General features: G+C 53.7%; 4 protein-coding genes and 1 long non-coding RNA gene across 6 annotated transcripts in view; 3 read left to right on the forward strand and 2 right to left on the reverse strand.

The window, feature by feature from the left end:
• The window catches only part of TOR1A (torsin family 1 member A), a 41,894-nt gene that overhangs the window by 5,238 nt on the left and 10,456 nt on the right, over positions 1-26,200 (reverse strand). The gene's annotated exons all lie outside the window — the stretch shown is intronic.
• LOC132212472 (torsin-1B) lies at positions 4,001-13,371 on the forward strand. Its single transcript, XM_059658287.1, has 5 exons — positions 4,001-4,224; positions 5,115-5,380; positions 6,692-6,867; positions 9,390-9,517; positions 11,882-13,371. Exons 1-5 carry the CDS (start codon positions 4,026-4,028, stop codon positions 12,121-12,123), a joined length of 1,011 nt encoding a protein of 336 aa, XP_059514270.1. The 5' UTR covers positions 4,001-4,025; the 3' UTR covers positions 12,124-13,371.
• LOC132212478 (uncharacterized) lies at positions 13,033-25,494 on the reverse strand. Its single transcript, XR_009447748.1, has 2 exons — positions 25,393-25,494; positions 13,033-13,152 (listed from the first exon to the last, which is right to left on the reverse strand). It is a non-coding gene; the product is annotated as an uncharacterized LOC132212478 (long non-coding RNA).
• Positions 14,388-16,319, forward strand: LOC132212477 (small ribosomal subunit protein eS19-like). Its single transcript, XM_059658295.1, has one exon. It carries the CDS (start codon positions 15,854-15,856, stop codon positions 16,289-16,291), a length of 438 nt encoding a protein of 145 aa, XP_059514278.1. The 5' UTR covers positions 14,388-15,853; the 3' UTR covers positions 16,292-16,319.
• LOC132212473 (torsin-1B-like) lies at positions 17,884-25,292 on the forward strand. Of its 2 annotated transcripts, XM_059658288.1 has the most exons (5): positions 17,886-18,179; positions 19,296-19,561; positions 21,229-21,404; positions 22,022-22,149; positions 24,099-25,292. In XM_059658288.1, exons 1-5 carry the CDS (start codon positions 17,981-17,983, stop codon positions 24,338-24,340), a joined length of 1,011 nt encoding a protein of 336 aa, XP_059514271.1. In that variant the 5' UTR covers positions 17,886-17,980; the 3' UTR covers positions 24,341-25,292. The 2 variants fall into 2 exon arrangements, with proteins under 2 accessions (XP_059514272.1, XP_059514271.1); XM_059658289.1 differs by lacking the exon at positions 24,099-25,292 and having other exon boundaries at positions 17,884-18,179; positions 21,963-22,091.

Raw genomic sequence — 26,200 nt, forward strand, 5'->3', positions numbered from 1 at the left:
ACTCTGGTTCCTGAGATTTATGGACATTGATACATAGAGTTCAAGTGCAGCCCATTTATCTGCTATATAATATTCCATTGTAGGACTAAATGCTTATCCGTTACCCTAGGGACAGAAAAGTATGGGTCCCTCTAGGGCTGGGCTTTGCACCCTCCTCGCCATGAATGGGATCCAGGTGGGAAGATGGGTGGGAACAGGGGCAGCCAGAGCCCTGGGCCCCGCCACCTTGTCCAGTAGCCCTTCCAGTAGCCCCAGCGGACTGGACCATGTTTTGCTTTTCTTCAGGTGCTATGACAAAGGCTTGGAGAGTGGGAACTCCGGGCGCGCACAGCTCTAGCCTTGCCGGTATTGCCAAGCGGGTCTTGTCTGCCACCTCACCTCTCTGACTGACGCTGGAGGCTGTTGCTCCCCCAAAAGATCTGGGCGACTTTCATTTCCGGGTATGCTGCTCAGGACTGAAGAGCGTCCAGCCATCTATCCGTTCCACAAATATGGATGGGCATCGCGGTGCCTGGGAAACAAGGTCTCCGTCTCCGGCCCGGGAGGCGCGTGTCCGTGCGGCGTCTCTGAGGCTGGCAGGCCGCCTTGTAAGCTTGCAAGCCGGGCAAAGCCAGAGGAGCTTCGCTGTTCTCCACAAGCCCCGTCCCCGCCACCCACAGTGCAGGTCACCCCGGCTTCTGTCGAAGGGTCTGACGGGTAACAGCCAGTCCCTCGGAGTAAACACACCCGGCTGGTCTGCTTCTCCGAGGACCCTGATCAGAGCAGCGGGGACCACTTTGCGGTGAAGAGGAGGTTCAGAGAGGCTAAAGCACGTGTCCGCGGACTCACCACCGGACAGGAGCGCAGTGTCCACGTGACCAGGGCTGGGTCCCTTGCTTGCTGTCTGTCCACCAGGCCCTGGAGGAGCTCCCTGTCTGCCTCGTTCCGCTTCCCCAGCGCCTGCCCCCGGGCACCGTCGGGTGAATGACTGACCACACCGGGTGCTGGAAGCAGGGCCGAGCAGTACACTGGGCAGTGCGAATGGCGTGGCCGCCATGGAGACTGCATGGGGGAGTGCGTGGGTAAGACTGCTTGTATTTCTGAGCATTTATCACACAGTCGCCTGCCCTAGAGGAGGGAACTCATGGGCATCCACTGGAGGGCAGACAGCCCTTTCCTCTGCCACAGTCGCAGTGGGGGCAGCCATGTTCACCCCAGGGACCGCTACCCCCAACCCCGGCAGCAGCTGATTGGATCAAGGGGTGAGGGATCCAGGCTGGGCCAATCAAACCCCTCCCCTGGGAGTTTGGAGGGTGAGGGGGGGGGAGGCAGAGAGGCGGTGCGTGGCCTCTCTGATGTCTGGACCAGAACACAGACAGCCCGGTGCTGTGCGGAGAACGGATCAGACTCACAGAGGGAACATGGGGAGAGAGGAGGAGGAGGAGGGAGACAGGCGGGCGCTCCGGTCCTGACTCAGGTCCCTCCCTTGGCCCCTGGGCACCTCTGCACATCAGATTTCCTTCCCCCGGATGATTTGCTTATTAAGCAGGTTGGCAGCCCGTGAGCCACATCCGTCAGGATTTCACAGAGATTAACGCTGAATCACTGTGTACAAGACGAGAAAAGGGGGACACCAACTACCACGCACCCCTCTGCACAAGAGCGCCTCTCTGTGTAACATACACACTGGCAGGACCGGGATGGGAACGGGGCTCCGTGCACACAGCTGGCACTGAAAATCACCCAGGCTTTTTAGGTTTTCTGTTGTCACTTGTGTGACCTTTTGAAGGTCAGCGGTGGTGAGTCGGGATTTGAACCCACGTTTCTGAGTCCTCAGACCAGCAGCTCACCAGCACCCACTCGTGTTTCCCTCCGCGGGAGCCCGCCCGGGGCGCGTTCCCAGTCCACCAGAGAGGGGATACCTCTCCTTCCTCAGCCCTGAGCTGCCTGGGAAACAGGTGCAGAGCCGGGTGCGCTGTCTCTGGTCCTGAAAGTCTCAGGCAGCCGCGGAACCACAGCAGAGCCCTGTCTACAGCAGCCTAAGGCGGGGGGGGGGGGGGCAGCGGGCAGTGGAGAAGGGGCCCGCCTTCCAGCGACAGTGACGCCGATGGCAGCCACCATGGGCTCGGACAGTTGATGAAGTCCGAGGGTACAGCCTTAAAACCAATGTGGATCAAAACACCCAGAAGCAGCCCGGCCAGTGTGGCTCCAAGATTGAGCATTGACCTGTGAACCAGGAGGTCATGGTTCAATTCCGGGTCAGGGCACATGTCAGGGTTTCGGGCTTGATCCCCAGTGATGGGTACGCAGGAGGCAGTCGATGAATGATTCTCTCATCATTGATGTTTCTATGTCTCTCCCTCTCCCTTCCTTTCTGAAATCAACAAGAATATATTTTTTAATTGATTTTTTACAGAGAGGAAGGAGAGGGATAGAGAATTAGAAACATCGATGAGAGAGAAACATCCATCAGCTGCCTCCTGCACATCCTCTACTGGGGATGTGCCCACAACCAAGGTACATGCCCTTGACCAGAATCGAACCTGGGACCCTTGAGTCCGCAGGCTGATGCTCTATCCACTGAGCCAAACCGGTTAGGGCAAGAATATATATTTTTTAAAAAGAAACAGGCTGGGGCAGGAAGCCAGGGGCAGCAACATTCCTGCTGGTGGCTGCTGACCAGGTTGGTCTGATCAGATTCTCTCCCCAACAAGGGGGGCCGGGATTGGCAGCTCCTGCCTCTGAGGCCTACACCCCTCGCCCCTGGGACCCTCAGTCACTCAACATTTTTTACATTTTCATGGGCCACTCTGTATTCTGCTGCTGCTGCTGCTGCTGCTTCTTTTTTTCACATCAGAGAATTTTATGGGACACAGCTAGGGACCTGGCAGGCCCAGGACAAAGCCCTCAGACAGGGCTGGAGGACGGTGGTTCCATCCAGAAAGGCTCAGGACACACGGGAACCCCACAGGGTGACACTAAAGTTTACTGTATCGTTGGGAGATGGAAGAGCAGCACCACAGACGTGTAAACAGGTCCAATCTTTATCATAAACATCCAGTGGAAATGACAACTCCAACTCGTCCTCAGACACAGAGCACTCTGGGGCAGGCAGATGGGTGGGTGTGGCCAAAGCCAGCATCCTCACTGGTCAGCTGACCTGGAGGGTGATGAATGGGCCCAGATGTCCCTGGCTCGGGGCTGGTGGGGGCAACAGACGATGGGCACTAGGACACTGCGCATTGACAAGACCAATTGTGAGCCTTGGCTGGTTTGGCTCAGTGGATAGAGCGTCAGCCTGTGGCCTGAAGGGTCCCGGGTTCGATTCTGGTCAAGGGCACATGCCCGGGTTGCAGCCTCGATCCCCAGCAGAGGGCGTGCAGGAGGCAGCCAATTGGTGATTCTCATCATTGATGTTTCTATTCCTCTCTCCCTCTCCCTTCCTTTCTGAAAGCAATAACAATATATATTTTTAAAGACCAATTATGGGGGACTGCCCCTTGCGTGTATCAGGCTGTTCATTCTGGGATGACACTCTGTCCTCACTCGGCACCTGGCGAATTCGAATTCTCAGTTCAGACAGGGGCCTCCTGCTCCGCGCCCGGTGCTCGCCCTCCGCCCAGGGCGGCCGGGGCCCCTCGCCCGCCTCCCCCGCGGCCAGAAGCCCCGAGGGCGGACCCCGCTGCCCCGCCGCCGCCCTCCCAGCACCGCCAGGGGCCTGGCCGCGCCGCAGCGGAAAAGGAGCCGCTTCCGGGAGAAAGGCGGTGGGGGGACCCGAGGGGCCTGACGGGGGACGGCGGGGGCCAACGGGGACCGCGAGCAAACAACCCCGAAGGCGCCAGGCGCGGGCTCACCCCAGCGAAGAGCCGCCGGACACCTCGCCTGCCACTCAGAGCTGGTGGCGCGGAGCCGGACATCCGGGGTGGGCGGGCCTGTGCGGCGGAAGTGACGCACCCGGAAGTCCGGCCGGTCCCTAGGCCGCCGCGCCGGCGGCGCCGAGGCAGTGCGAGCTGCGTACCGGGCGGTGCGGGTGGCGGTGCGGGGCGATGCGGGCGGCGGGGCGGCTCGGGAGCGGCGCGGCGCTGTGGCTGCTGCTGGCGGCGCAGGCGGTGGCGGCGATCGAGCCCATCAGCGTGGGCATCGCCATCGGGGCCGCGTCGGTCATCACCGGCTACCTCTCCTACCGGGACCTGTACTGTCGCTTCGCCGAGTGCTGCCGCAAGCAGCGTCCGCTCAACGCGACCGGTAGGCGGGTCGGCGGGTGGGCTGGAGGGGCGCGAGGGCCGGGCCCCGAGGTGGGGGAGGCAGAGGGCGGTGGGGCCTCGGTCGGGACCTCAGCCCTGGGAGCCGCGCCTCCTGTCGACGACAGGAACGTCCACGCGTGTCAGGATCCTTACGAATGTGTTTGAGACAAACCGACAATCCCCACCGAGCAAAATCCCACCGGCTTGAGAAATGCTCCCAAAGTGGCAGCTTTACCGCTTATTTTCTGCATCAGAGTCAGAGGGGAAGACGGAAGGGGGTCCCGTGAAGTTGGCTGGTGATAGATCAGGGAGGCGGGAGAAGGTGTTAAGGGAGAACATTCAAACCTGCGAAGAACTGTGAGTCTGTAGGGCCTGCCATGCCGGCCTCGCTGACCTGGTCAAGGTCATACGTGGTCCCTTTCCTGTCCACGCGCCCGGGTCGGCGTTGTGACCCCTGGGATCACATCAGGGAGAAACTGAAAGCAGCTGGTCAGCCCTTCTGACTCACCTGAACCTTCAGTGGTTTGCTGGTGTGTGGCCTCCACCCAGGCTGCCCACATCTGGCCCGGGCATTCTGACAAGCCAGCGGGGGGTGGGGGCGGAGAAAGCGTGCAGCTCAGCCGAGAGAGGGCTAGTCCTTGGATGAAGGGACACATGTGGCCTGCGTGTCAGAGCCCGGAGTGTTGAGGACACTTGTCCATCTAGTGCATTTCCCTGCAAGTGGCGCGGTGTGACTGCAGCCTGTGTTCTGCCGCAGGGCCAGCCTGGGTCGGGCAGAGACCCTGCTGGGCCCCGTGCCCTGGCGCCTCTCTGGCCGGCAGGGACGAGGCCGCCTTGCTGGTGCAGGTTTAACGTGCCTTTCTCTCTCTGTTCCCGGGCTGGCTCCTGCAGCCCTCAAGCTGGATTTGGAGGAGAAGCTGTTTGGGCAGCATCTGGCCGCGGAGGTGATTCTCAAGGCGCTGACTGGCTTCAGGAGCAACGACAATCCCAAGAAACCACTGACTCTTTCCTTGCACGGCTCGGCTGGCACCGGCAAGAATTTTGTGAGCCAAATTGTGGCTGAAAATCTTCATGCAAAAGGCCTGAAGAGTAACTTTGTCCACCTGTTTGTGTCGACTCTGCACTTCCCTCACGAGCAGCACATAAAGCTGTACCAGGCAAGGGACCCTGCTATCCTGTCCACCCGCCTCTCCTCTGGGCCGCCTGTCTTCTCACTCCAGCCTCCGCTGCATCTCTGCCCGCTGCAAGAGCCCCGGCCCTGCTGAGTTCAGGACACTCACACACTGTAACGCTTGGCCATTTGCAGGGCTCTCCTACAATTTCTTCCTCGCTTGATTCCAAAACAGTACAGTGGCGTAGATGATATTTCCGTTAAAAGATGGAGGCTAGAGGGGTGCGGTGACTTGCTGCTTACAATCTTTGTGACCTGGTAGCAAATCGGAAACTGGAACCCAAATCTGCTGACTTCCAGGTCGCAGGGGAGCCACTTTCTGCCGTGAATGAGCACGCTCAGCCTTCCCTTCCCGGCCCCGGTTAAGGAGGGTGGTCTGGAAGGGTGCAGGATGTGCTGGGAACGGCTTGCTAAGGCTCCCACCCGTGGTGCGGGCTTGCCCTGCATCTCACAGACCAGAGGGCGTGTTTCCTCCTCTCCCGCCTGCACGCCCCCTGCTCCTCCAGCCCTCAAGCCCTTGGCATTGCTTTCCTTCTCCCGATGAAGCCTCAGACGCTGAACCTTCACACCACGGCTCCTTTTAGGTGTTCTTTCCACGTGTGCTGACAGTGCGTGGTCTGGTCAGGTTCCCATTCCAGTGAGTGTCCTCCTCGTCAGAGAATGTTCCTACTGGGAGGCGGGGACTGGAGTCAGAAACAGAAACTGGACTGAGCGAGGGAGTGAAAGTGGGTCTGTGCCACACGGGTGGGCGGGCGGGCGGGAGATGGGAAAGGCTGCCAAAAAGGAAGTAGTGTGCTTGCTTGCTCCATAGAGGGCCTGCTGCTCGGGTGTCTTTGTTTCTAGAAAGCCTGGGAACAAATGCTTTATGTGAAGCGTCATCTGGCCCTTTGTTCGGGCACCAGGAAAAGGCATTGCCCTGGGCACTGCGAGTCTTCCTCCAGTGCCTGTGCCTCGGCGTGCCTGCTGAGGCTGGGACTTTGGTCCACAGGGAGAGGAGGCTGTGGGCTGGTTAGCAGTGAATTGAGAATTGGTTCATGTGTCCTGTTCCTTAAAAGTGACATTTAGCACGTCATTGGAGTCGGGAGAAACTCTCTGCTCATTTCCTCTTTTGATTGGTAACGTTTTGGAAACGTCCCCCGGCGAATGGAAGTTAGGGTGCAGTTGCTGAGAGTTCTTTGTGAAACCCCAGAGAGTTGTGGTTTTCCCCTTTGAGAGCACGAGGGCTAGGGGAGCACTTCTGCACCCCTTGGCCCAGCCTTTGAGCCTCCTCGTCCTATTTCTTTTCTGGATGGTCTAGGACCAGTTACAGACGTGGATTCGGGGTAACGTGAGTGCCTGTCCAAGCTCCGTGTTCATATTTGATGAGATGGACAAACTGCACCCCGGGCTCATCGACGCCATCAAGCCGTTTCTAGACTACTATGAGCAGGTTGGCGGCGTGTCGTACCGGAAGGCGATCTTCATCTTCCTCAGGTGAGTGGGAAGTGGTTTCTCGGGGACACACTTGCCCCTCGCCCTCCCGGGGCTGGAATGAGGTCCGGCGACCATCAGCATCCTGTTTCCCAGGAACAGAAGTGCCAGCCTGGCAAGAGTGACTTCCTGATTTCTTTTGCTGTCGGGTTGCTGGTATCAGCGTGGCACAGAGGGGGCAGGCGAAGATGAGTTCAATATGGCTGCTAACAGCGATTTCTTTTTTTTCTTTTTTTTAAATTAAATCTTTATTGTTCAGATTATTACATTTGTTCCTCTTTTTTCCCCCCATAACTCCCCTCCACCCAGTTCCCACCCCACCCTCCTCCCTCACTCCCCACCCACTGTCCTCATCCATAGGTGCACGATTTTTGTCCAGTCTCTTCCCGTATCTCCCACACCCCTTTCCCTCCCAAGAATAGTCAGTCCATTCCCTTTCTATGTCCCTGATTCTATTATAATCACCAGTTCATTCTGTTTATCAGATTATTTATTCACTTGATTCTTAGATTCACTTGTTGATATTGCATATTTGTTGTTCATAATTTGTATCTTTACCTTTTTCTTCTTCTTCCTCTTCTTAAAGGATATCTTTCAGCATTTCATATAATACTGGTTTGGTGGTGATGAACTCCTTTAGCTTTTTCTTATCTGTGAAGCTCTTTATCTGACCTTCAATTCTGAATGATAGCTTTGCTGGATAAAGTAATCTTGGTTGTAGGTTCTTGGTATTCATCACTTTGAATATTTCTTGCCACTCCTTTCTGGCCTGCAAAGTTTCTGTTGAGAAGTCAGCTGACAGTCCTATGGGTATTCCCTTGTAGGTAACTGAGTTTCTTTCTCTTGCTGCTTTTAAGATTCTCTCTTTGTCTTTTGCTCTTGGCATTTTAATTATGATGTGTCTTGGTGTGGTCCTCTTTGGATTCCTTTTGTTTGGGGTTCTCTGCGCTTCCTGGACCTGTAAGTCTATTTCTTTCACCAGGTAGGGGAAGTTTTCTGTCATTATTTCTTCAAATAGGTTTTCAATATCTTGCTCTCTCTCATCTTCTGGCACCCCTATAATTCTGATGTTGGTACGCTTGAAGCTGTCCCAGAGGCTCCTTACACTATCTTCGTATTTTTGGATTCTTTTTTCATTTTGCTTTTCTGGTTGGGTGTTTTTTGCTTCTTCACATTTCAAATCTTTGACTTGATTCTTGCGCGCCTCTGGTCCGCTGTTTGGTGTCTGTATAATATTCTTTATTTCAGTCAGTGTACGCTTAATTTCTAGTTGGTTCTTTATCACAACATCGAGGGTCTCATTAGATTTCTTGTAGATCTCATTAAGTTTATCTGCAGTTACCAGAAAATTATTGAAAGACCTTAAAAGTGTGGTTTTGAGCTCTATATCCTCCATTTCTGTCATGTTTCTTTGTCTCCGCATTTTTTATGCTTTCTTGGTGCACCCCCTTGTGGTCTTTGTGTGCAGTCTAGTTGTAGTTAAGCCTTGATTGCTGTAGATAATACAAGGGGGGATTTGACCTCCAGGCCAACTGGCTGTGAGAATCAGCTGTGTCTGCAGTGGGAGAACTGTGCTGGATCTCTAGGGCGGTGCTAATCTAGCCTTTGCCTGAGGCTGTCTGGCAAATGCCTCTGTGCAGGGCTTGGGCGGGGCGGGGCGGGTCTCAGGGGGATCAACAGGGCGGGCAGAGTGAGCAGTTATGGCTGCTCTCAGTCCTGTCCCCAGGGGCTCTGCCTCTTAGAGTCCCAGCAACCGCTGCAAACCTTGGAGAGAAAGCTGCCTTCGAGTTCCAACCTAAGCCAGACAGTCCCATTTGAGTCTGGTTCCCTAGAGACTCGCCCAGATCTGGAGCTCAGAGTCTGGGACTCCCTCCCGATTGAAACAGACAACCGCGCCCTCAGCCCCCAGCCCGGTTGGCATGCACTCCGCACCTTAGTATTTTACTTCAGCACTGCGCCTCCTCTGAGTCTCGGTAAGCTTTTCTCTTTCCTTCTAGTTGTAGAGCTTCCACTCAGCCAGCCTTCCTGTGGTTCTGGATGATGTCTGTTCCGTCTTTTAGTTGTATTTTTGAAGTGGTTTTCGAGGCAGCAAACTGCAAAGTTAACCTATGCCGCCATGTTGGTTTCTCTAACAGGCGATTTCATTACTGCACATGTTTCTACGTAGAGTGGTGGCGTTGGGTAGCAGGTTCTAAACAAAGATTGTAGGGCAGACACTGTTTTGTCTAGCATGACTTAGTTATATTCTTTGGCTAAGTATAAACCTTTAGAGCAGGTGTGTTTCCTCATTAGACACAAGTTTTTCAGGTTTTTTTACATGGAATTTATTGGGGAGACATTGGTTAATAAAATGATACAGGTTTCAGGGTACAATTCTCTAACACATCATCTGTGTGTTCACCACCCCAAGTCAAGTCTCCCTCCCTCACCATTTATCCCCCCGTTACCCGCTTCTCCCTCCCCCAGCCCCTAGGCACAGAAGTCTTAGTATGTGGTTTTAATCTTTGTTTCTTGGGCAAACTCAGCAATGCAGGCGGGGACCTCATCACGAAGACGGCCCTGGAGTTCTGGCGGGCGGGCAGGAGGAGGGAGGACATCCAGCTGAAAGACCTGGAGCACGCGCTGTCGGTGGGAGTCTTCAACAACAAGCACAGTGAGTCTCCAGGGGCAGTCCTCGCTCCCCTCCAGGGCTTTGCCGGGCCAGGGGCTTTCTCAGGGTGTTTCTCAGGGGTTCTATGAAAGGTAACCTCACAGGGTGATCTGATCATAAATTCCTAACTGGGAAGGCCCTGATCGGGAGTCATACCTCAGGCATGTAACTTTTTTTTTAATATATTTTTATTGATTTCAGAGAGGAAGGGAGAGAGAGAGAGAGAGAGAGAGAGAGAGAGAGAGAGAGAGAGAGATGGAAACATCAATGATGAGAAATAATCATTGATCGGCTGCCTCTTGCACACCCCACACTGGGGATCGGACCTGAAACATGGGCATGTGCCCTGACCGGGAATCGAACCCTGACTTGCCGGTGGTCTTAATCCAGCATCTAGAAGCATTCTGGAATCTGGAGAAGGCACTGTGTGTAAATGATTAAAGAGTCCAGAGCTGAAACATAATTTTGGAAGGCATTTGGGGTGCCAGAGGAGACTTAGCTTAAGGAACTAAGTTCTCCCTTGTCTCAGGACCCCTTGCTTATTATTAACACAAATTGTCCCAAGGCAAAGTAGATATACATCAAAGGCCAGGTTTAGTACAGAATCCATTGTCAGATTGGAGGAATTGCCTACGGCTGTTCAGGTGTTTGGCCAGTAGGAGCAGCCGGGGGCAAACTACAGCCCGCTGGCCTGACCGTTTGAAATGAATAAAACTATTGAAAAAAAAGACCGTACCCTTTTATGTAATGATGTTACTTTGAATTTATATTAGTTCACACAAACACTCCATCCATGCTTTTGTTCCGGCCCTCCGGTCCAGTTTAAGAACCCATTGTGGCCCTCCAGTCAAAAAGTTTGCCCACCCCTGAGTAGGAGGCAATAACATGTAGATTGAAATGCCCTCAGCTGTCTGGCAGCAAGCAATCATTTTATGCATCCTTTTCAGGTTTGGGGAAATGCCCTCAGCCATCTCCAGATGATTCAGCCCTGCTGACATGCTGGAACTGGCTCCCGGCACTGACTTCCGGGTTCATAGGTCAATACTCAACCACTGAGCCAGGCCAGCCGGGCGGCATGTAACTTCTTTAGTGAAAGGCTTATCTTTGCCTTAACCAGTTACTACCACTTGTCCAAAACAGAAACCATCCCCACATGCCATGATATTTTTAATTTAATTTAATTTAAAAAATCAACTCAATGAATATTATAAAATATATTACTCCCAAGTCAGGTGTTCTTGAATATTTTCAGCTGAAAATTCTCACAAAAAATGATTTTCAAGTTGGTCAAGGCTTCCACTTAGGGAAAACACTTTTTTTATAGACACACGTGGTGTATGGGGAAGGTCTGCCACTCGCATCTAAGGATGCTTTTGGCGTACAATGGGTTAAGCAAGCCCTGTCCCATGTTTCTGAGCATCTAGGTTAACACACCTTAATTTGCTAGAGTAAGACTCTTTCTAGGACTCCTCAAAGGCGTAAATATCCTCAGGGAGCCCATAATCGTCTTAATCTGAATCCAACCCGCCTGGCTTTCTCCCACCTTCATTTCATCTTCCTTACTTTCCCTCCATAATCCTAAATGCATAAAAGAAGCTGCAAAGCCCTAACCAGTGGATAGAGCATCGGCCTGCGGACTGAAGGGTCCCAGGTTCGATTCCAGCCAAGGGCATGTACCTTGGTTGCGGACACATCCCCAGTAGGGGGTGTGCGGGAGGCAGCTGATAGATGTTTCTCTCTCATCGATGTTTTTAACTCTCTATCCCTCTCCATTCCTCTCTGTAAAAAATTAATAAAATATATTTTTTAAAAAAGAATAAGGGCTCTTTTAAAAAAAAAGCTGCAAAGCTATCCTTCCTGGAGGCTTTTTTTTTTTCCAGTATGCTGAGATCATGCTTCTAGGTATGTCCTCTGGCTCAAAATACATTTTTATAAAAATTCTCTGTAGGTTTGGATGTTTCCTCTGTTGTGTGTTTTTTAAAAATATATCTTTATTAATTTCAGAGAGGGAGAGAGAGGTAGAAACCTCAGTGATGAGAGAGAATCATTGATTGGCTGCCTCCTGCATGCCCCACCCTGGGGCATCTAGCCTGCAACCCAGGCACATGCCCTGACCGGGAATTGAACCATGACCTCCTGGATCATAGTTTGATGCTCACCCACTGGCCGGGCTGGACATGTCTTAGGTTGACATGTTCTAGAAGCCAGTGTGCAGGTGCAACCAACTGATCCTTACATCAGGTTTGTTGCACACTTGACAAAAAGACTTTCAAGGGGTGAAGACACGAAGGTGTGCTGTGGTCGGGATAGAACGGGCCCTGTGAGAGCAGCGAGCTCGCCAGGTGACCGTGACGCGCTGTTTTGCAGGTGGCCTGTGGCGTAGTGGACTGATAGACAAAAGCCTCATCGACTACTTCATCCCCTTCCTGCCCCTGGAGTACACGCATGTGAAGATGTGTGTGCGGGCAGAGATGAAGGCCCGCGGCTCCGCCATAGACGAAGACGTTGTCACCAGAGTGGCAGAGGAAATGACGTTTTACCCCAAAGATGAAAAAATCTACTCCGACCGGGGCTGCAAGACTGTGCAGTCGCGGCTGGATTTCCAGTGACCTCCGTCCGAGCAGGGCCCGAGGCAGCTGGGAACTCAGGAGCCAGGGCCTGGCCTTTCAGAAGCATTCTGAAGATGTCGTCAGGGTTTGCACATTTGTACCTGTGGACTTTTGGAATCTAGAAGTTTCTAAGAGTTGATTTTTGATGAGCCACTGATCTGCCAAGTGCACTTGTCATTTTGCAACATGGTAGCAGTGCAACTGTTGCTGCAGTGGAAGATGAACTTTTAAAACCCGCTCTCCCCCACTCCTTCTACTGAATTTGCAGAAGTGCCTTCAAACAGCTGTCTGTGTGAGACCCATGGCCGTGGCCCTCAAGCTGCTGTCCCTCCTGAAGACCAGGGCCTGCTGCGAGCTGGGAGCACTGGCTGTCACCTGCCGGAGTCAGGCTTCCGCTCCGGTTCTCCCTTCCCAGGGAGCGTCCCGACGTGAAGCATTTTCAGTGGAGAACGGGGGTGCCTTCAGGCGCAGGCCGCGTCTGGCGGGAGGACACGTGGGGTCCTCGTCTGTGCGGCAGCCGGACGGACAGATCATCGCCGCCTGGCCGTTGCTCTGCTGCTCGGGGAGCCCGCTCGCCTCTCCCTGTGGCACTTCTCCTGAACGTCAGTGACCACCCACTTCCCCCACTGCTAGTCGGACTGGAACCAGAGCGTTGGTTTCAGTTTCAAGTCCTTGGTCCCATGGGGAAATGTTTGTTACAGTGTACACTTGGGTCACTCTCTTGCTGTAACCCACAGAACCATTTGAAATCCTAGAACACGGTCATCTCTGTGGAGATGGGGTCAGCTTGCAGACTCTGCATTGCCAAAGAGGAAGTATCGTACACTCGAAACACTGGAGTTTTCCAGGATGAATATACACACACACACACACATATTTTAATATATTTTTGTTGATTTTAGAGCGAAAGAGAAGGAGAGATGGAAACATCAATGATAAGAGAGTCATTGATCAGCTGCCTCCTGCATGCCACCCCCCACTGGGGATCGAGCCTACAACCTGGGCACGTGCCCCTGGGCGGAGTCAAACCTGGGACCCTTCAGTCCGCAGGTCAACGCTCTATCCACTGAGCGAAACCAGCCAGGACAAGGATGAGTATATTTTTATAATGTTTGTATTTCTGAATGTTAGAGAATACTAATGTAGGGTGTTGCTAATTTTAAACATGGGAAGGACACTAATGGAATCATTGTCTATGATCAGAAATTGTCTTTGATCTGAAAATAAAGGGTATGATTTATTGTCAAATGCATGGTACTGTACTGTCACAATTATAGAACAAAGTAATTATTGGTCAGCCTGGAGTGTGGCTTTCCTGGTGTCATCTGATAGTGACATCCTCTGTGGCAGTGCCAGGCCGGACTGCCCTGCTCCCTGGGAAATCAGACGATCCCCGCCCGTGTGAAGCGTTTAGCTCGTGGTTGCGGTGGACCTACAGATGTAATGAGGACGTGCAGCCTTTTCACGTAGATGTGGTAAATGACTATTTTTATGACATGGAAGGCCTTATGGAGGATCACACTGTCCTTTAGAGATGCCAACGTGACGTAAGGAACGCTCAGATTGGAGGAACCATTTTTCTGCCAAGGGCCATTTGGATATTGTAACATTCAGGGGCCATAGAGAATTACCAACTTAAAAATTAGCCTGATATATTTGGTCAAACACTTAATTAACTTATCCCTGACGCTTTGGCAGGGCCGGACCAGATGATTTCATGGGTCATATATGGCCTGGGGCTGGACCTTCCCCACCCCCGGTTTACGATGATGTAGTCAACTCAGCATATGTTGGCCACGTCGAAACTGCCCGTTATAAAAGGAAACACGTGGATGTAAAGTACAGCCTAGGGAATCGTCAGTAATGACTGTGGGTGTCAGATGGGACCGTTACTGGTTTGTAACTTGAAAAGGCCATGGTTGACCATGGAACAGCCTCCCCCACCCCACACAATGTACACGGGAGCTTGAGATGACCCAGTGAATCTACACTAATAAAAGAGAAAGATGCAAATTGACTACCTTCATGACGACCATCAGCCAATCAGCAGTGGGTATTCAAATTAACCCATCAAAGATGGCGGGTTGGTTTGCAGGTGCTGAGCAGTCAGGGGCAGGGCGGGGCACTTGTGTTGTCACCATGGCGACTACGCAGGCATTCCCCACTGCCCCAGCTGCTCCGGCATCTGGGCAGTGTGAGAAGGCGGAAAGGTGGCTCCAGGACAGAACGAAGGCAGAAAGGCGGCTCTGGGCTGAAGCGAAGGCGGTGCTGGCAGCCAGGGGAAGCAACGCCCATTCTTGCATGAATCCTAGTGTATCGGGCCTCTAATATAAAGCCAGAATTTTATCATATGAGATGTCATTTGCAGATTTTCCCCCTAGTTTATGTACTTGGTAACTGAAAAGTTTGAGCTTGGAATGAAGGCTCAGCAACTCGGGTGTTGGGCTCCCTGTGCCCAGCCATGGTGGTTTGCAGGCGGCATCACACAGAATCAGTATTTACCTTACAGGCTCTTAGACCCAGACAAATACCATGTTAAATTGGATGAGGGGCTCTACTCCAATCACATGTTCACGGATGGAGACAGTATCAAGATCGTTGGACTTCCAATGTTTTCTAAGACGAGTGGAGGGACTTGAGACATGGGGAAACGCAACTTGGCTGGCTGACGTTTTTTATTTTTAGAGACAGAGAAACATTGATGTGAGAGACACACATCAATTGGTTGCCTCTGAGCTTGCAACCAAGGTATATGCCCTTGACTGGAATCGAACCTGGGACCCGCAGGCCCACGCTCAGCTGACATTCTGAACCTGAGCGAGGCCAACGTCAGACCAGGAAACCTAACTGCCAGGTCTCCCCCCCAGAACTGGAAATGAAACCCTAGTTGTAACCCAGAGCTCAGCTTAATCACACTTACCTGCCTCTAATCTGTCAGTGAATTGTTAACACCAGCCCTTTGCCCAAAACTGAGGAGAGCCAGCTGACTTTCTAGAAAGTTCAAACCCATCTTCCCATCATCACCCCCACACCCCTCACTTCTCAGTTGGAAGTGCTCAAGTCCCAGGAGACGGACATTCCCGGTCGGGCTCCCACCTGGACTGCCTCATCTACAAAGACAACAACAAATTGAGTCGGGGACCTCTGTGTTCTGTAATTGGGGACCCCCAGGTGCTGCCATCTTCAAATGCATGATAGATCCCAATCTGTGACTCCTGGTGACCTGGCAACAGGCCAGAATTGGCTCAACGTCTAGAACTTTCCAGCATGTAGAGCCATCCTCCGGGGGCCTGGGTGGCAAAGGGTCCTGCGTCAGCCCACAGCCAGGCTGCCAACCCGACTGTGCCCGCTGAAACCTGTCCCTGTGAACACTGCTCAGGCCTCACCCCCCAGGAGCCCCACCTGTCCGTAGGCGCATGTGCGGATTGTGTAACCAGGTATGTCAGTCAGCAGTGCTCCTACTCCTGCCTGGCGTCTCTGGACTTGGACTCCAGGCTGGTGTCAGGAGCTGCATGAGCCCCATGGTCGGCCATGCGCCATGCAGCTGGGCGAGTGGCCAGGTTGTCCTAGGATCCTCGGTCTCTGGTTAGAGTCCATGTGATCCGGGCTAGGCTGCTCCTGCTAGGTCTTCATTCAGAGCTTAAGCACACAAGGCCTGCAGGGGAGGGGTTTTCTCCTTTAAAACTGTGTCCGCAGCTTTTCCCCTGGCTGGCAGCGCGGAGGCCGCACGATGCCCGGAGTTCCTGTAAAAGACGTGAACCAGGAGGAGTTCGTCAGAGCACTGGCAGCTTTCCTCAAAAAGTCCGGGAAGCTGAAAGTCCCTCCATGGGTGGACACTGTCAAGCTGGCCAAGCATGATGAGCTTGCTCCCTACGATGAGCACTGGTTCTACACACGAGCTGTTTCCACAGCCCAGCTCCTGTACCTTCGGGGAGGCCCTGGGATTGGCTCCATGACCAAGATCTACAGAGGACGACAGAGAAACGGTGTCATGCCCAGCCACTTTAGCAGAGGCTCTAAGAGCGAGGCCCGCAGGCTCCTCCAAGCCCTGGAGGGGCTGAAAATGGTGGAAAAGGATCAGGATGGGGGCCGCAAATTGACACCTCAGGGACAGAGAGATCTGGACAGAATCGCAGGGCAGGTGGCAGCTGCCAACAAGAAGCATTAGAACAAGTGCTGGGTAAATAAAATTGCCTCATTTGTAAAAAAACAACAACGGTGTCCAGAAATTACAGTTTTATTATAAAACTAGTGGCCTGGTGCACAAAATTTGTGCATGGGGTGGGGGGAGGGGTGTCCTTCAGCCTGGCCTGCACCCTCTCCAATCTGGGACCACTGGCTCCTATCCACTCACCTGCCAGCCTGTCTGATTGCCCCTAACCACTCTGCCTGCCAGCCTGTCTGATTGCCCGTAACCACTCTGCCTGCCAGCCTGATTGCTCCCAACTGACAACCACCACCCCCGCCAGCCTGATCGCCCGCAACTGCCCTCCCCTGCTGGCCCGGTCACCCCTAACTGCCCTCTCTTGCCGGCCTGGTTGCCCCTAACTGCCCTCCCCGCTCGCCTGGTTGCATCTAACTGCCCTCCCCTGCTGGCCCAGTCACCCCTAACTGCCCTCTCCTGCTGGCCCGGTCACCCCTAACTGCCCTACCTGCTGGCCTGGTCGCCCTTAACTGCCCTCCCCTGCCAGTCTAGTTGCTCTAACTGCCCTCCCCTACAGGTCTGGTCACCCCTAACTGTCCACCCCGGCAGGCCTGGTCGCCCCCAACTGCCCTCCCCTGCTGGCCTGGTCACCCCCAACTGCCCTCCCCTGCAGGCCTGGTTGCCCCGAACTGGGAGACGGAAGAACTGCTCCACAGACATGTAAACAGGTCCAATCTTTATCATAAACATGCAGTGGAAATGACAACTCCAACTCGTCCTCAGACACAGAGCACTCTGGGGCAGGTAGATGGGTGGGTGTGGCCAAAGCCAGCATCCTCACTGGTCAGCTGACCTGGAGGGTGATGAGTGGGCCCAGATGTCCCTGGCACGGGGCTGGTGGGGGCAACAGACGATGGGCACTAGGACAAAGCGCATTGACAAGACCAATTATGAGCCCTGGCTGGTTTGGCTCAGTGGATAGAGCGTCAGCCTGTGGCCTGAAGGGTCCCGGGTTCGATTCTGGTCAAGGGCACATGCCCGGGTTGCAGCCTCGATCCCCAGCAGAGGGCGTGCAGGAGGCAGCCAATTGGTGATTCTCTCTCATCATTGATGTTTCTATTCCTCTCTCCCTCTCCCTTCCTTTCTGAAAGCAATAACAATATATATTTTTAAAGACCAATTATGGGGGACTGCCCCTTGCGTGTATCAGGCTGTTCATTCTGGGATGACACTCTGTCCTCACTCGGCACCTGGCGAACTCGAATTCTCAGTTCAGACAGGGGCCTCCTGCTCCGCGCCCGGTGCTCGCCCACCTCCCCCGCGGCCAGAAGCCCCGAGGGCGGACCCCGCTGCCCCGCCGCCGCCCTCCCAGCACCGCCAGGGGCCTGGCCGCGCCGCAGCGGAAACGGAGCCGCTTCCGGGAGAAAGGCGGTGGGGGGACCCGAGGGGCCTGACGGGGGACGGCGGGGGCCAACGGGGACCGCGAGCAAACAACCCCGAAGGCGCCAGGCGCGGGCTCACCCCAGCGAAGAGCCGCCGGACACCTCGCCTGCCACTCAGAGCTGGTGGCGCGGAGCCGGACATCCGGGGTGGGCGGGCCTGTGCGGCGGAAGTGACGCACCCGGAAGTCCGGCCGGTCCCTAGGCCGCCGCGCCGGCGGCGCCGAGGCAGTGCGAGCTGCGTGCCGGGCGGTGCGGGTGGCGGTGCGGGGCGATGCGGGCGGCGGGGCGGCTCGGGAGCGGCGCGGCGCTGTGGCTGCTGCTGGCGGCGCAGGCGGTGGCGGCGATCGAGCCCATCAGCGTGGGCATCGCCATCGGGGCCGCGTCGGTCATCACCGGCTACCTCTCCTACCGGAACCTGTACTGTCGCTTCGCCGAGTGCTGCGGCGAGCAGCGTCCGCTCAACGCGACCGGTAGGCGGGTCGGCGGGTGGGCTGGAGGGGCGCGAGGGCCGGGCCCCGAGGTGGGGGAGGCAGAGGGTGGTGGGGCCTCGGTCGGGACCGCAGCCCTGGGAGCCGCGCCTCCTGTCGACGTCAGGAACGTCCACGCGTGTCAGGATCCTTACGAATGTGTTTGAGACAAACCGACAATCCCCACCGAGCAAAATCCCACCGGCTTGAGAAATGCTCCCAAAGTGGCAGCTTTACCGCTTATTTTCTGCATCAGAGTCAGAGGGGAAGACGGAAGGGGGTCCCGTGAAGTTGGCTGGTGATAGATCAGGGAGGCGGGAGAAGGTGTTAAGGGAGAACATTCAAACCTGCGAAGAACTGTGAGTCTGTAGGGCCTGCCATGCCGGCCTCGCTGACCTGGTCAAGGTCATACGTGGTCCCTTTCCTGTCCACGCGCCCGGGTCGGCGTTGTGACCCCTGGGATCACATCAGGGAGAAACTGAAAGCAGCTGGTCAGCCCTTCTGACTCACCTGAACCTTCAGTGGTTTGCTGGTGTGTGGCCTCCACCCAGGCTGCCCACATCTGGCCCGGGCATTCTGACAAGCGGCGGGGGGGGGGGGGGGGGGGGGGGTGGAAGCGAGCAGCTCAGCGGAGAGAGGGCTAGTCCTTGGATGAAGGGACACGTGAGGCCTGCGTGTCAGAGCCCAGAGTGTTGAGGACACTCGTCCAGCTTGTGCAGTGGTCGGGAAACTCATTAGTCAACAGAGCCTAATATCAACAGTACAACGATTGAAATTTCCTTTGAGAACCAAACTTTTTAAACGTAAACTATATAGGTAGGTACATTGTTATTAACTTAATTAGGGTGCTCCTAAGGCTCAGGAAGAGCCACACTCACGGGGCCAAAGAGCCACATGTGGCTCACGAGCCGCAGTTTGCCCACCATGGATCTAGTGATTTCCCTGCAAGTGGCCCCATGTGACTGCAGCCCATGTTCGCCCGCAGGACCAGCCTGGGGTCCGGCAGAGACCCTGCTGGCCCCGTGCCCTGGTGCCTCTCTGGCCGGCTGGGACGAGGCCGCCTTGCTGGTGCAGGTTTAACGTGCCTTTCTCTCTCTGTTCCCGGGCTGGCTCCTGCAGCCCTCAAGCTGGATTTGAAGGAGAAGCTGTTTGGGCAGCATCTGGCCGCGGAGGTGATTCTCAAGGCCCTGACTGGCTTCAGGAGCAACGACAATCCCAAGAAACCACTGACTCTTTCCTTGCACGGCTGGGCTGGCACCGGCAAGAATTTTGTGAGCCAAATTGTGGCTGAAAATCTTCATGCAAAAGGCCTGAAGAGTAACTTTGTCCACCTGTTTGTGTCGACTCTGCACTTCCCTCACGAGCAGCACATAAAGCTGTACCAGGCAAGGGACCCTGCTCTCCTGTCCACCCGCCTCTCCTCTGGGCCGCCTGTCTTCTCACTCCAGCCTCCGCTGCATCTCTGCCCGCTGCAAGAGCCCCGGCCCTGCTGAGCTCAGGACACTCACACACCGTAACGCTTGGCCATTTGCAGGGCTCTCCTACAACTTCTTCCTCACTTGATTCCAAAACAGTACAGTGGCGTAGATGATATTTCCGTTAAAAGATGGAGGCTAGAGGGGTGCGGTGACTTGCTGCTTACAATCTTTGTGACCTGGTAGCAAATCAGAAACTGGAACCCAAATCTGCTGACTTCCAGGTCGCAGGGTGCTGGGGTCCAACCCCAGCAGGTCCAGGAGTCCCCAAAGGTGTGGATGGAGTCGGCGAAGAAGGAATGACACGGAGACAGCGTTCAGTTGATCAGCAGCCTAGCCAGGATCTCTAGCCAAGATCTGGTCAGGATCTCCAGCGAAGTTCTGGTTAGGATCTCCAGCCAGGTTCAATAGCCAGGGTCTTCAGCCAGGTTCTGTCTAGGTTCTCCAGCTAGGGTCTGTCACCAGGTTCTAGTCAGGTTCTCTTGCCATGTTCTATCCAGGTTCTGTAGCCAGGCCCTGTCTCTAGGTTCTTCGTCCAGGATCTTTTGCCATGTTCTCTCCAGCAAAGTTCTTCTGTCTCTAGGGGAGCCACTTTCTGCCGTGAATGAGCACGCTCAGCCTTCCCTTCCCGGCCCCGGTTAAGGAGGGTGGTCTGGAAGGGTGCAGGATGTGCTGGGAACGGCTTGCTAAGGCTCCCACCCGTGGTGCGGGCTTGCCCTGCATCTCGCAGACCAGAGGGCGTGTTTCCTCCTCTCCCGCCTGCACGCCCCCTGCTCCTCCAGCCCTCAAGTCCTTGGCGTTGCTTTCCTTCTCCCGATGAAGCCTCAGACGCTGAACCTTCACACCACGGCTCCTTTTAGGTGTTCTTTCCACGTGTGCTGACAGTGCGTGGTCTGGTCAGGTTCCCATTCCAGTGAGTGTCCTCCTCCTCAGAGAATGTTCCTACTGGTAGGCGGGGACTGGAGTCAGAGACAGAAGCTGGACTGAGCGAGGGAATGAAAGTGGGTCTGTGCCACGCGGGCGGGTGGGCGGGAGATGGGAAAGGCTGCCAACAAGGAAGCTGTGTGCTTGCTTGCTCCATAGAGGGCCTGCTGCTCGGGTGTCTTTGTTTCTAGAAAGCCTGGGAACAAATGCTTTATGTGAAGCGTCATCTGGCCCTTTGTTCGGGCACCAGGAAAAGGCATTGCCCTGGGCACTGCGAGTCTTCATCCAGTGCCTGTGCCTCGGCGTGCCTGCTGAGGCTGGGACTTTGGTCCACAGGGAGAGGAGGCTGTGGGCTGGTTAGCAGTGAATTGAGAATTGGTTCATGTGTCCTGTTCCTTAAAAGTGACATTTAGCACGTCATTGGAGTCGGGAGAAACTCTCTGGTCATTTCCTCTTTTGATTGGTAACGTTTTGGAAAAGCTGTCCCCCGGCGAATGGAAGTTAGGGTGTAGTTAGTTGCTGAGAGTTCTTTGTGAAACCCCAGAGAGTTGTGGTTTTCCCCTTTGAGAGCACGAGGGCTAGGGGAGCACTTCTGCACCCCTTGGCCCAGCCTTTGAGCCTCCTCGTCCCTATTTCTTTTCTGGATGGTCTAGGACCAGTTACAGACGTGGATTCGGGGTAACGTGAGTGCCTGTCCAAGCTCCGTGTTCATATTTGATGAGATGGACAAACTGCACCCCGGGCTCATCGACGCCATCAAGCCTTTTCTGGACTACTATGAGCAGGTTGGCGGCGTGTCGTACCGGAAGGCGATCTTCATCTTCCTCAGGTGAGTGGGAAGTGGTTTCTCGGGGACACACTTGCCCCTCGCCCTCCCGGGGCTGGAATGAGGTCCGGCGGCCATCAGCATCCTGTTTCCCAGGAACAGAAGTGCCAGCCTGGCAAGAGTGACTTCCTGATTTCTTTTGCTGTCGGGTTGCTGGTATCAGCGTGGCACAGAGGGGGCAGGAGAAGATGAGTTCAATATGGCTGCTAACAGGCGATTTCATTACTGCACATGTTTCTACGTAGAGTGGTGGCGTTGGGTAGCAGGTTCTAAACATAGCAGTTCTAAACAAAGATTGTAGGGCAGACACTGTTTTGTCTAGCATGACTTAGTTATAGTCTTTGGTTAAGTATAAACCTTTAGAGCAGGTGTGTTTCCTCATTAGACACAGAAGTTTTTTGGTTTTTTTAACATGGAATTTATTGGGGAGACATTGGTTAATAAAATGATACAGGTTTCAGGGTACAATTCTCTAACACATCATCTGTGTGTTCACCACCCCAAGTCAAGTCTCCCTCCCTCACCATTTATCCCCCCGTTACCCGCTTCTCCCTCCCCCAGCCCCTAGGCACAGAAGTCTTAGTATGTGGTTTTAATCTTTGTTTCTTGGGCAAACTCAGCAATGCAGGCGGGGACCTCATCACGAAGACGGCCCTGGAGTTCTGGCGGGTGGGCAGGAGGAGGGAGGACATCCAGCTGAAAGACCTGGAGCACGCGTTGTCAGTGGGAGTCTTCAACAACAAGCAGAGTGAGTCTCCAGGGGCAGTCCTCGCCTCCAAGCCTTTCACAGAGGCCGCAGGACCCGCTCGCCTCCGGGGCTTTGCCGGGCCAGGGGCTTTCTCAGGGTGTTTCTCAGGGGTTCTATGAAAGGTAACCTCACAGGGTGATCTGATCATAAATTCCTAACTGGGAAGGCCCTGATCGGGAGTCATACCTCAGGCATGTAACTTTTTTTTTTAATATATTTTTATTGATTTCAGAGAGGAAGGGGGAGAGAGAGAGAGAGAGAGAGAGAGAGAGAGAGAGAGAGAGAGAGATGGAAACACCAATGATGAGAAATAATCATTGATCGGCTGCCTCTTGCACACCCCACACTGGGGATCGGACCTGAAACATGGGCATGTGCCCTGACCGGGAATCAACCCTGACTTGCCGGTGGTCTTAATCCAGCATCTAGAAGCATTCTGGAATCTGGAGAAGGCACTGTGTGTAAATGATTAAAGAGTCCAGAGCTGAAACATAATTTTGGAAGGCATTTGGGGTGCCAGAGGAGACTTAGCTTAAGGAACTAAGTTCTCCCTTGTCTCAGGACCCCTTGCTTATTATTAACACAAATTGTCCCAAGGCAAAGTAGATACACATCAAAGGCCAGGTTTGGTACAGAATCCATTGTCAGATTGGAGGGATTGCCTACAGCTGTTCAGGTGTTTGGCCAGTAGGAGGCAATAACATGTAGATTGAAATGCCCTCAGCTGTCTGGCAGCAAGCAATCATTTTATGCATCCTTTTCAGGTTTGGGGAAATGCCCTCAGCCATCTCCAGATGATTCAGCCCTGCTGACATGCTGGAACTGGCTCCCGGCACTGACTTCCGGGTTCATAGGTCAATACTCAACCACTGAGCCAGGCCAGCCGGGCGGCATGTAACTTCTTTAGTGAAAGGCTTATCTTTGCCTTGACCAGTTACTACCACTTGTCCAAAACGGAAACCATCCCCACATGCCATGATATTTTTAATTCAATTAGAAAAATCAATTTTCAGTTAACATTATAAAAATAAATACATTACTCCCAAGTCAGGTGTTCTTGAATATTTTCAGCTGAAAATTCTCACGAAAAGTGATTTTAAAGTTGGTCAGGGCTGCCACTTAAGGAAAACACTTTTTTTTCTTATAGACGCGAGTGGTGTATGGGAAGGTCTGCCGCTTGCATCTATGGATGCTTGTGGGGAACAATGGGTTAAGCAAGCCCTGTCCCTTGCCTCTGAGCATCTAGGTTAACACACCTTGATTTGCTGGAGTAAGCCTCTTTCTCAGACTCCTCAAAGGTGTAAATATCCTCAGGGAGCCCATATGGTCTTAATAGGAACCCAGCCCGCCTGGCTTTCTCCCACCTTCATTTCATCTTCCTCACTTTCCCTCCGGAATCCTAAATGCATAAAAGAAGCTGCAAAGCTGTCCTTCCTGGAGGCTTTTTATTTTTCCAGTTTGCTGAGATCATGCTTCTAGGTACGTCCTCTGGCTCAAAATACATTTTTATAAAAATTCTCTGTAGGTGTAGGTGTTTCCTCTGTTGTGTGTGTGTGTTGTTTAATATGTCTTTACTGCTTTCAGAGTGGGAGAGAGGGAGAGAGCGAGAGAAACATCACTGATGAGAGAATCATTGATTGGCTGCCTCCTGCACACCCCTCACTACGGATCGAGCCTGCAACCAGGCACATGCCCTGACCGGGAATTGAACCGTGACCTCCTGGATCATAGTTTGATGCTCACCCACTGGCCGGGCTGGACATGTCTTAGGTTGACATGTTCTAGAAGCCAGTGTGCAGGTGCAACCAACCGATGCTTACATTAGGTTTGTTGCACGCTTGACAAAAAGACTCAAGGGGTAAAGGCACGAAGGTGTGCTGTGGTCGGGATAGAACGGGCCCTGTGAGAGCAGCGAGCTCGCCAGGTGACCGTGACGGGCTGTTTTGCAGGTGGCCTGTGGCGTAGCGGATTGATATACAAAAGACTCATTGACTACTTCATCCCCTTCCTGCCCCTGGAGTACACGCATGTGAAGATGTGTGTGCGGGCAGAGATGAAGGCCCGCGGCTCCGCCATAGACGAAGACGTTGTCACCAGAGTGGCAGAGGAAATGACGTTTTACCCCAAAGGTGAAAAAATCTACTCCGACCGGGGCTGCAAGACTGTGCAGTCGCGGCTGGATTTCCAGTGACCTCCGTCCGAGCAGGGCCCGAGGCAGCTGGGAGCTCAGGAGCCAGGGCCTGGCCTTTCAGAAGCATTCTGAAGATGTCGTCAGGGTTTGCACATTTGTACCTGTGGACTTTTGGAATCTAGAAGTTTCTAAGAGTTGATTTTTGATGAGCCACTGATCTGCCAAGTGCACTTGTCATTTTGCAACATGGTAGCAGTGCAACTGTTGCTGCAGTGGAAGATGAACTTTTAAAACCCGCTCTCCCCCACTCCTCCTACTGACTTTGCAGAAGTGCCTTCAAACAGCTGTGTGAGACCCATGACCGTGGCCCTCAAGCTGCTGTCCCTTCTGAAGACCAGGGCCTGCTGCGAGCTGGGAGCACTGGCTGTCACCTGCCGGAGTCAGGCTTCCGCTCCGGTTCTCCCTTCCCAGGGAGCGTCCCGACGTGAAGCATTTTCAGTGGAGAACGGGGGTGCCTTCAGGCGCAGGCCGCGTCTGGCAGGAGGACACGTGGGGTCCTCATCTGTGCGGCAGCCGGATGGACAGATCATCGCCGCCTGGCCGTTGCTCTGCTGCTCGGGGAGCCCGCTCGCCTCTCCCTGTGGCACTTCTCCTGAACGTCAGTGACCACCCACTTCCCCCACTGCTAGTCGGACTGGAACCGGAGCGTTGGTTTCAGTTTCAAGTCCTTGGTCCCATGGGGAAATGTTTGTTACAGTGTACACTTGGGTCACTCTCTTGCTGTAACCCACAGAACCATTTGAAATCCTAGAACACGGTCATCCCTGTGGAGATGGGGTCAGCTTGCAGACTCTGCATTGCCAAAGAGGAAGTATCGTACACTCGAAACACTGGAGTTTTCCAGGATGAATATACACACACACACACACACACATATGTGTATATGCACACACACACACACATTTTAATATATTTTTCTTGATTTTAGAGCGAAAGAGGAGAGATAGAAACATCAATGATAAGAGAATCATTGATCAGCTGCCTCCTGTATGCGACCCCCTAGGAAGGATCGAGCCTGTAACCTGGGCACGTGCCCCTGGGCAGAGTCAAACCTGGGACCCTTCAGTCCACAGGTCAATGCTTATCCACTGAGCGAAACCAGCCAGGACAAGAATGAGTATATTTTTTATAATGTTTGTATTTCTGAATGTTAGAGAATACTAATGTAGGGCGTTGCTAATTTTAAACATGGGAAGGACACCAATGGAATCATTGTCTATGATCAGAAATGGTCTATGATCTGAAAATAAAGGGTATGATTTATTGTCAAATGCATGGTACTGTACTGTCACAATTATAGAACAAAGTAATTATTGGTCAGCCTGGAGTGTGGCTTTCCTGGTGTCATCTGATAGTGACGCCCTCTGTGGCAGTGCCAGGCCGGACTGCCCTGCTCCCTGGGAAATCAGACGATCCCCGCCCGTGTGAAGCGTTTAGCTCGTGGTTGCGGTGGACCTACAGATGTAATGAGGACGTGCAGCCTTTTCACGTAGATGTGGTAAATGACTATTTTTATGACATGGAAGGCCTTATGGAGGATCACACTGTCCTTTAGAAATGCCAACGTGACGTAAGGAACGCTCAGATTGGAGGAACCATTTTTCTGCCAAGGGCCATTTGGATATTGTAACATCATTCAGGGGCCATAGAGAATTACCAACTTAAAAATTAGCCTGATATATTTGGTCAAACACTTAATTAACGTACCCCTGACGCTTTGGCAGGGCCGGACCAAATGATTTCATGGGTCTTATATGGCCCTGAGGCTGGACCTTCCCCACCCAGCAGGGCCAGGGGTCCCCAAAGGTGTGGACGGAGTCGGCAAAGAAGGAATGACACAGAGGCAGCATTCAGTTGATC

Source organism: Myotis daubentonii, chromosome 11, assembly GCF_963259705.1.
Source record: "Myotis daubentonii chromosome 11, mMyoDau2.1, whole genome shotgun sequence".
In the NCBI taxonomy this organism is placed as follows: Eukaryota; Metazoa; Chordata; class Mammalia; order Chiroptera; family Vespertilionidae; genus Myotis; species Myotis daubentonii.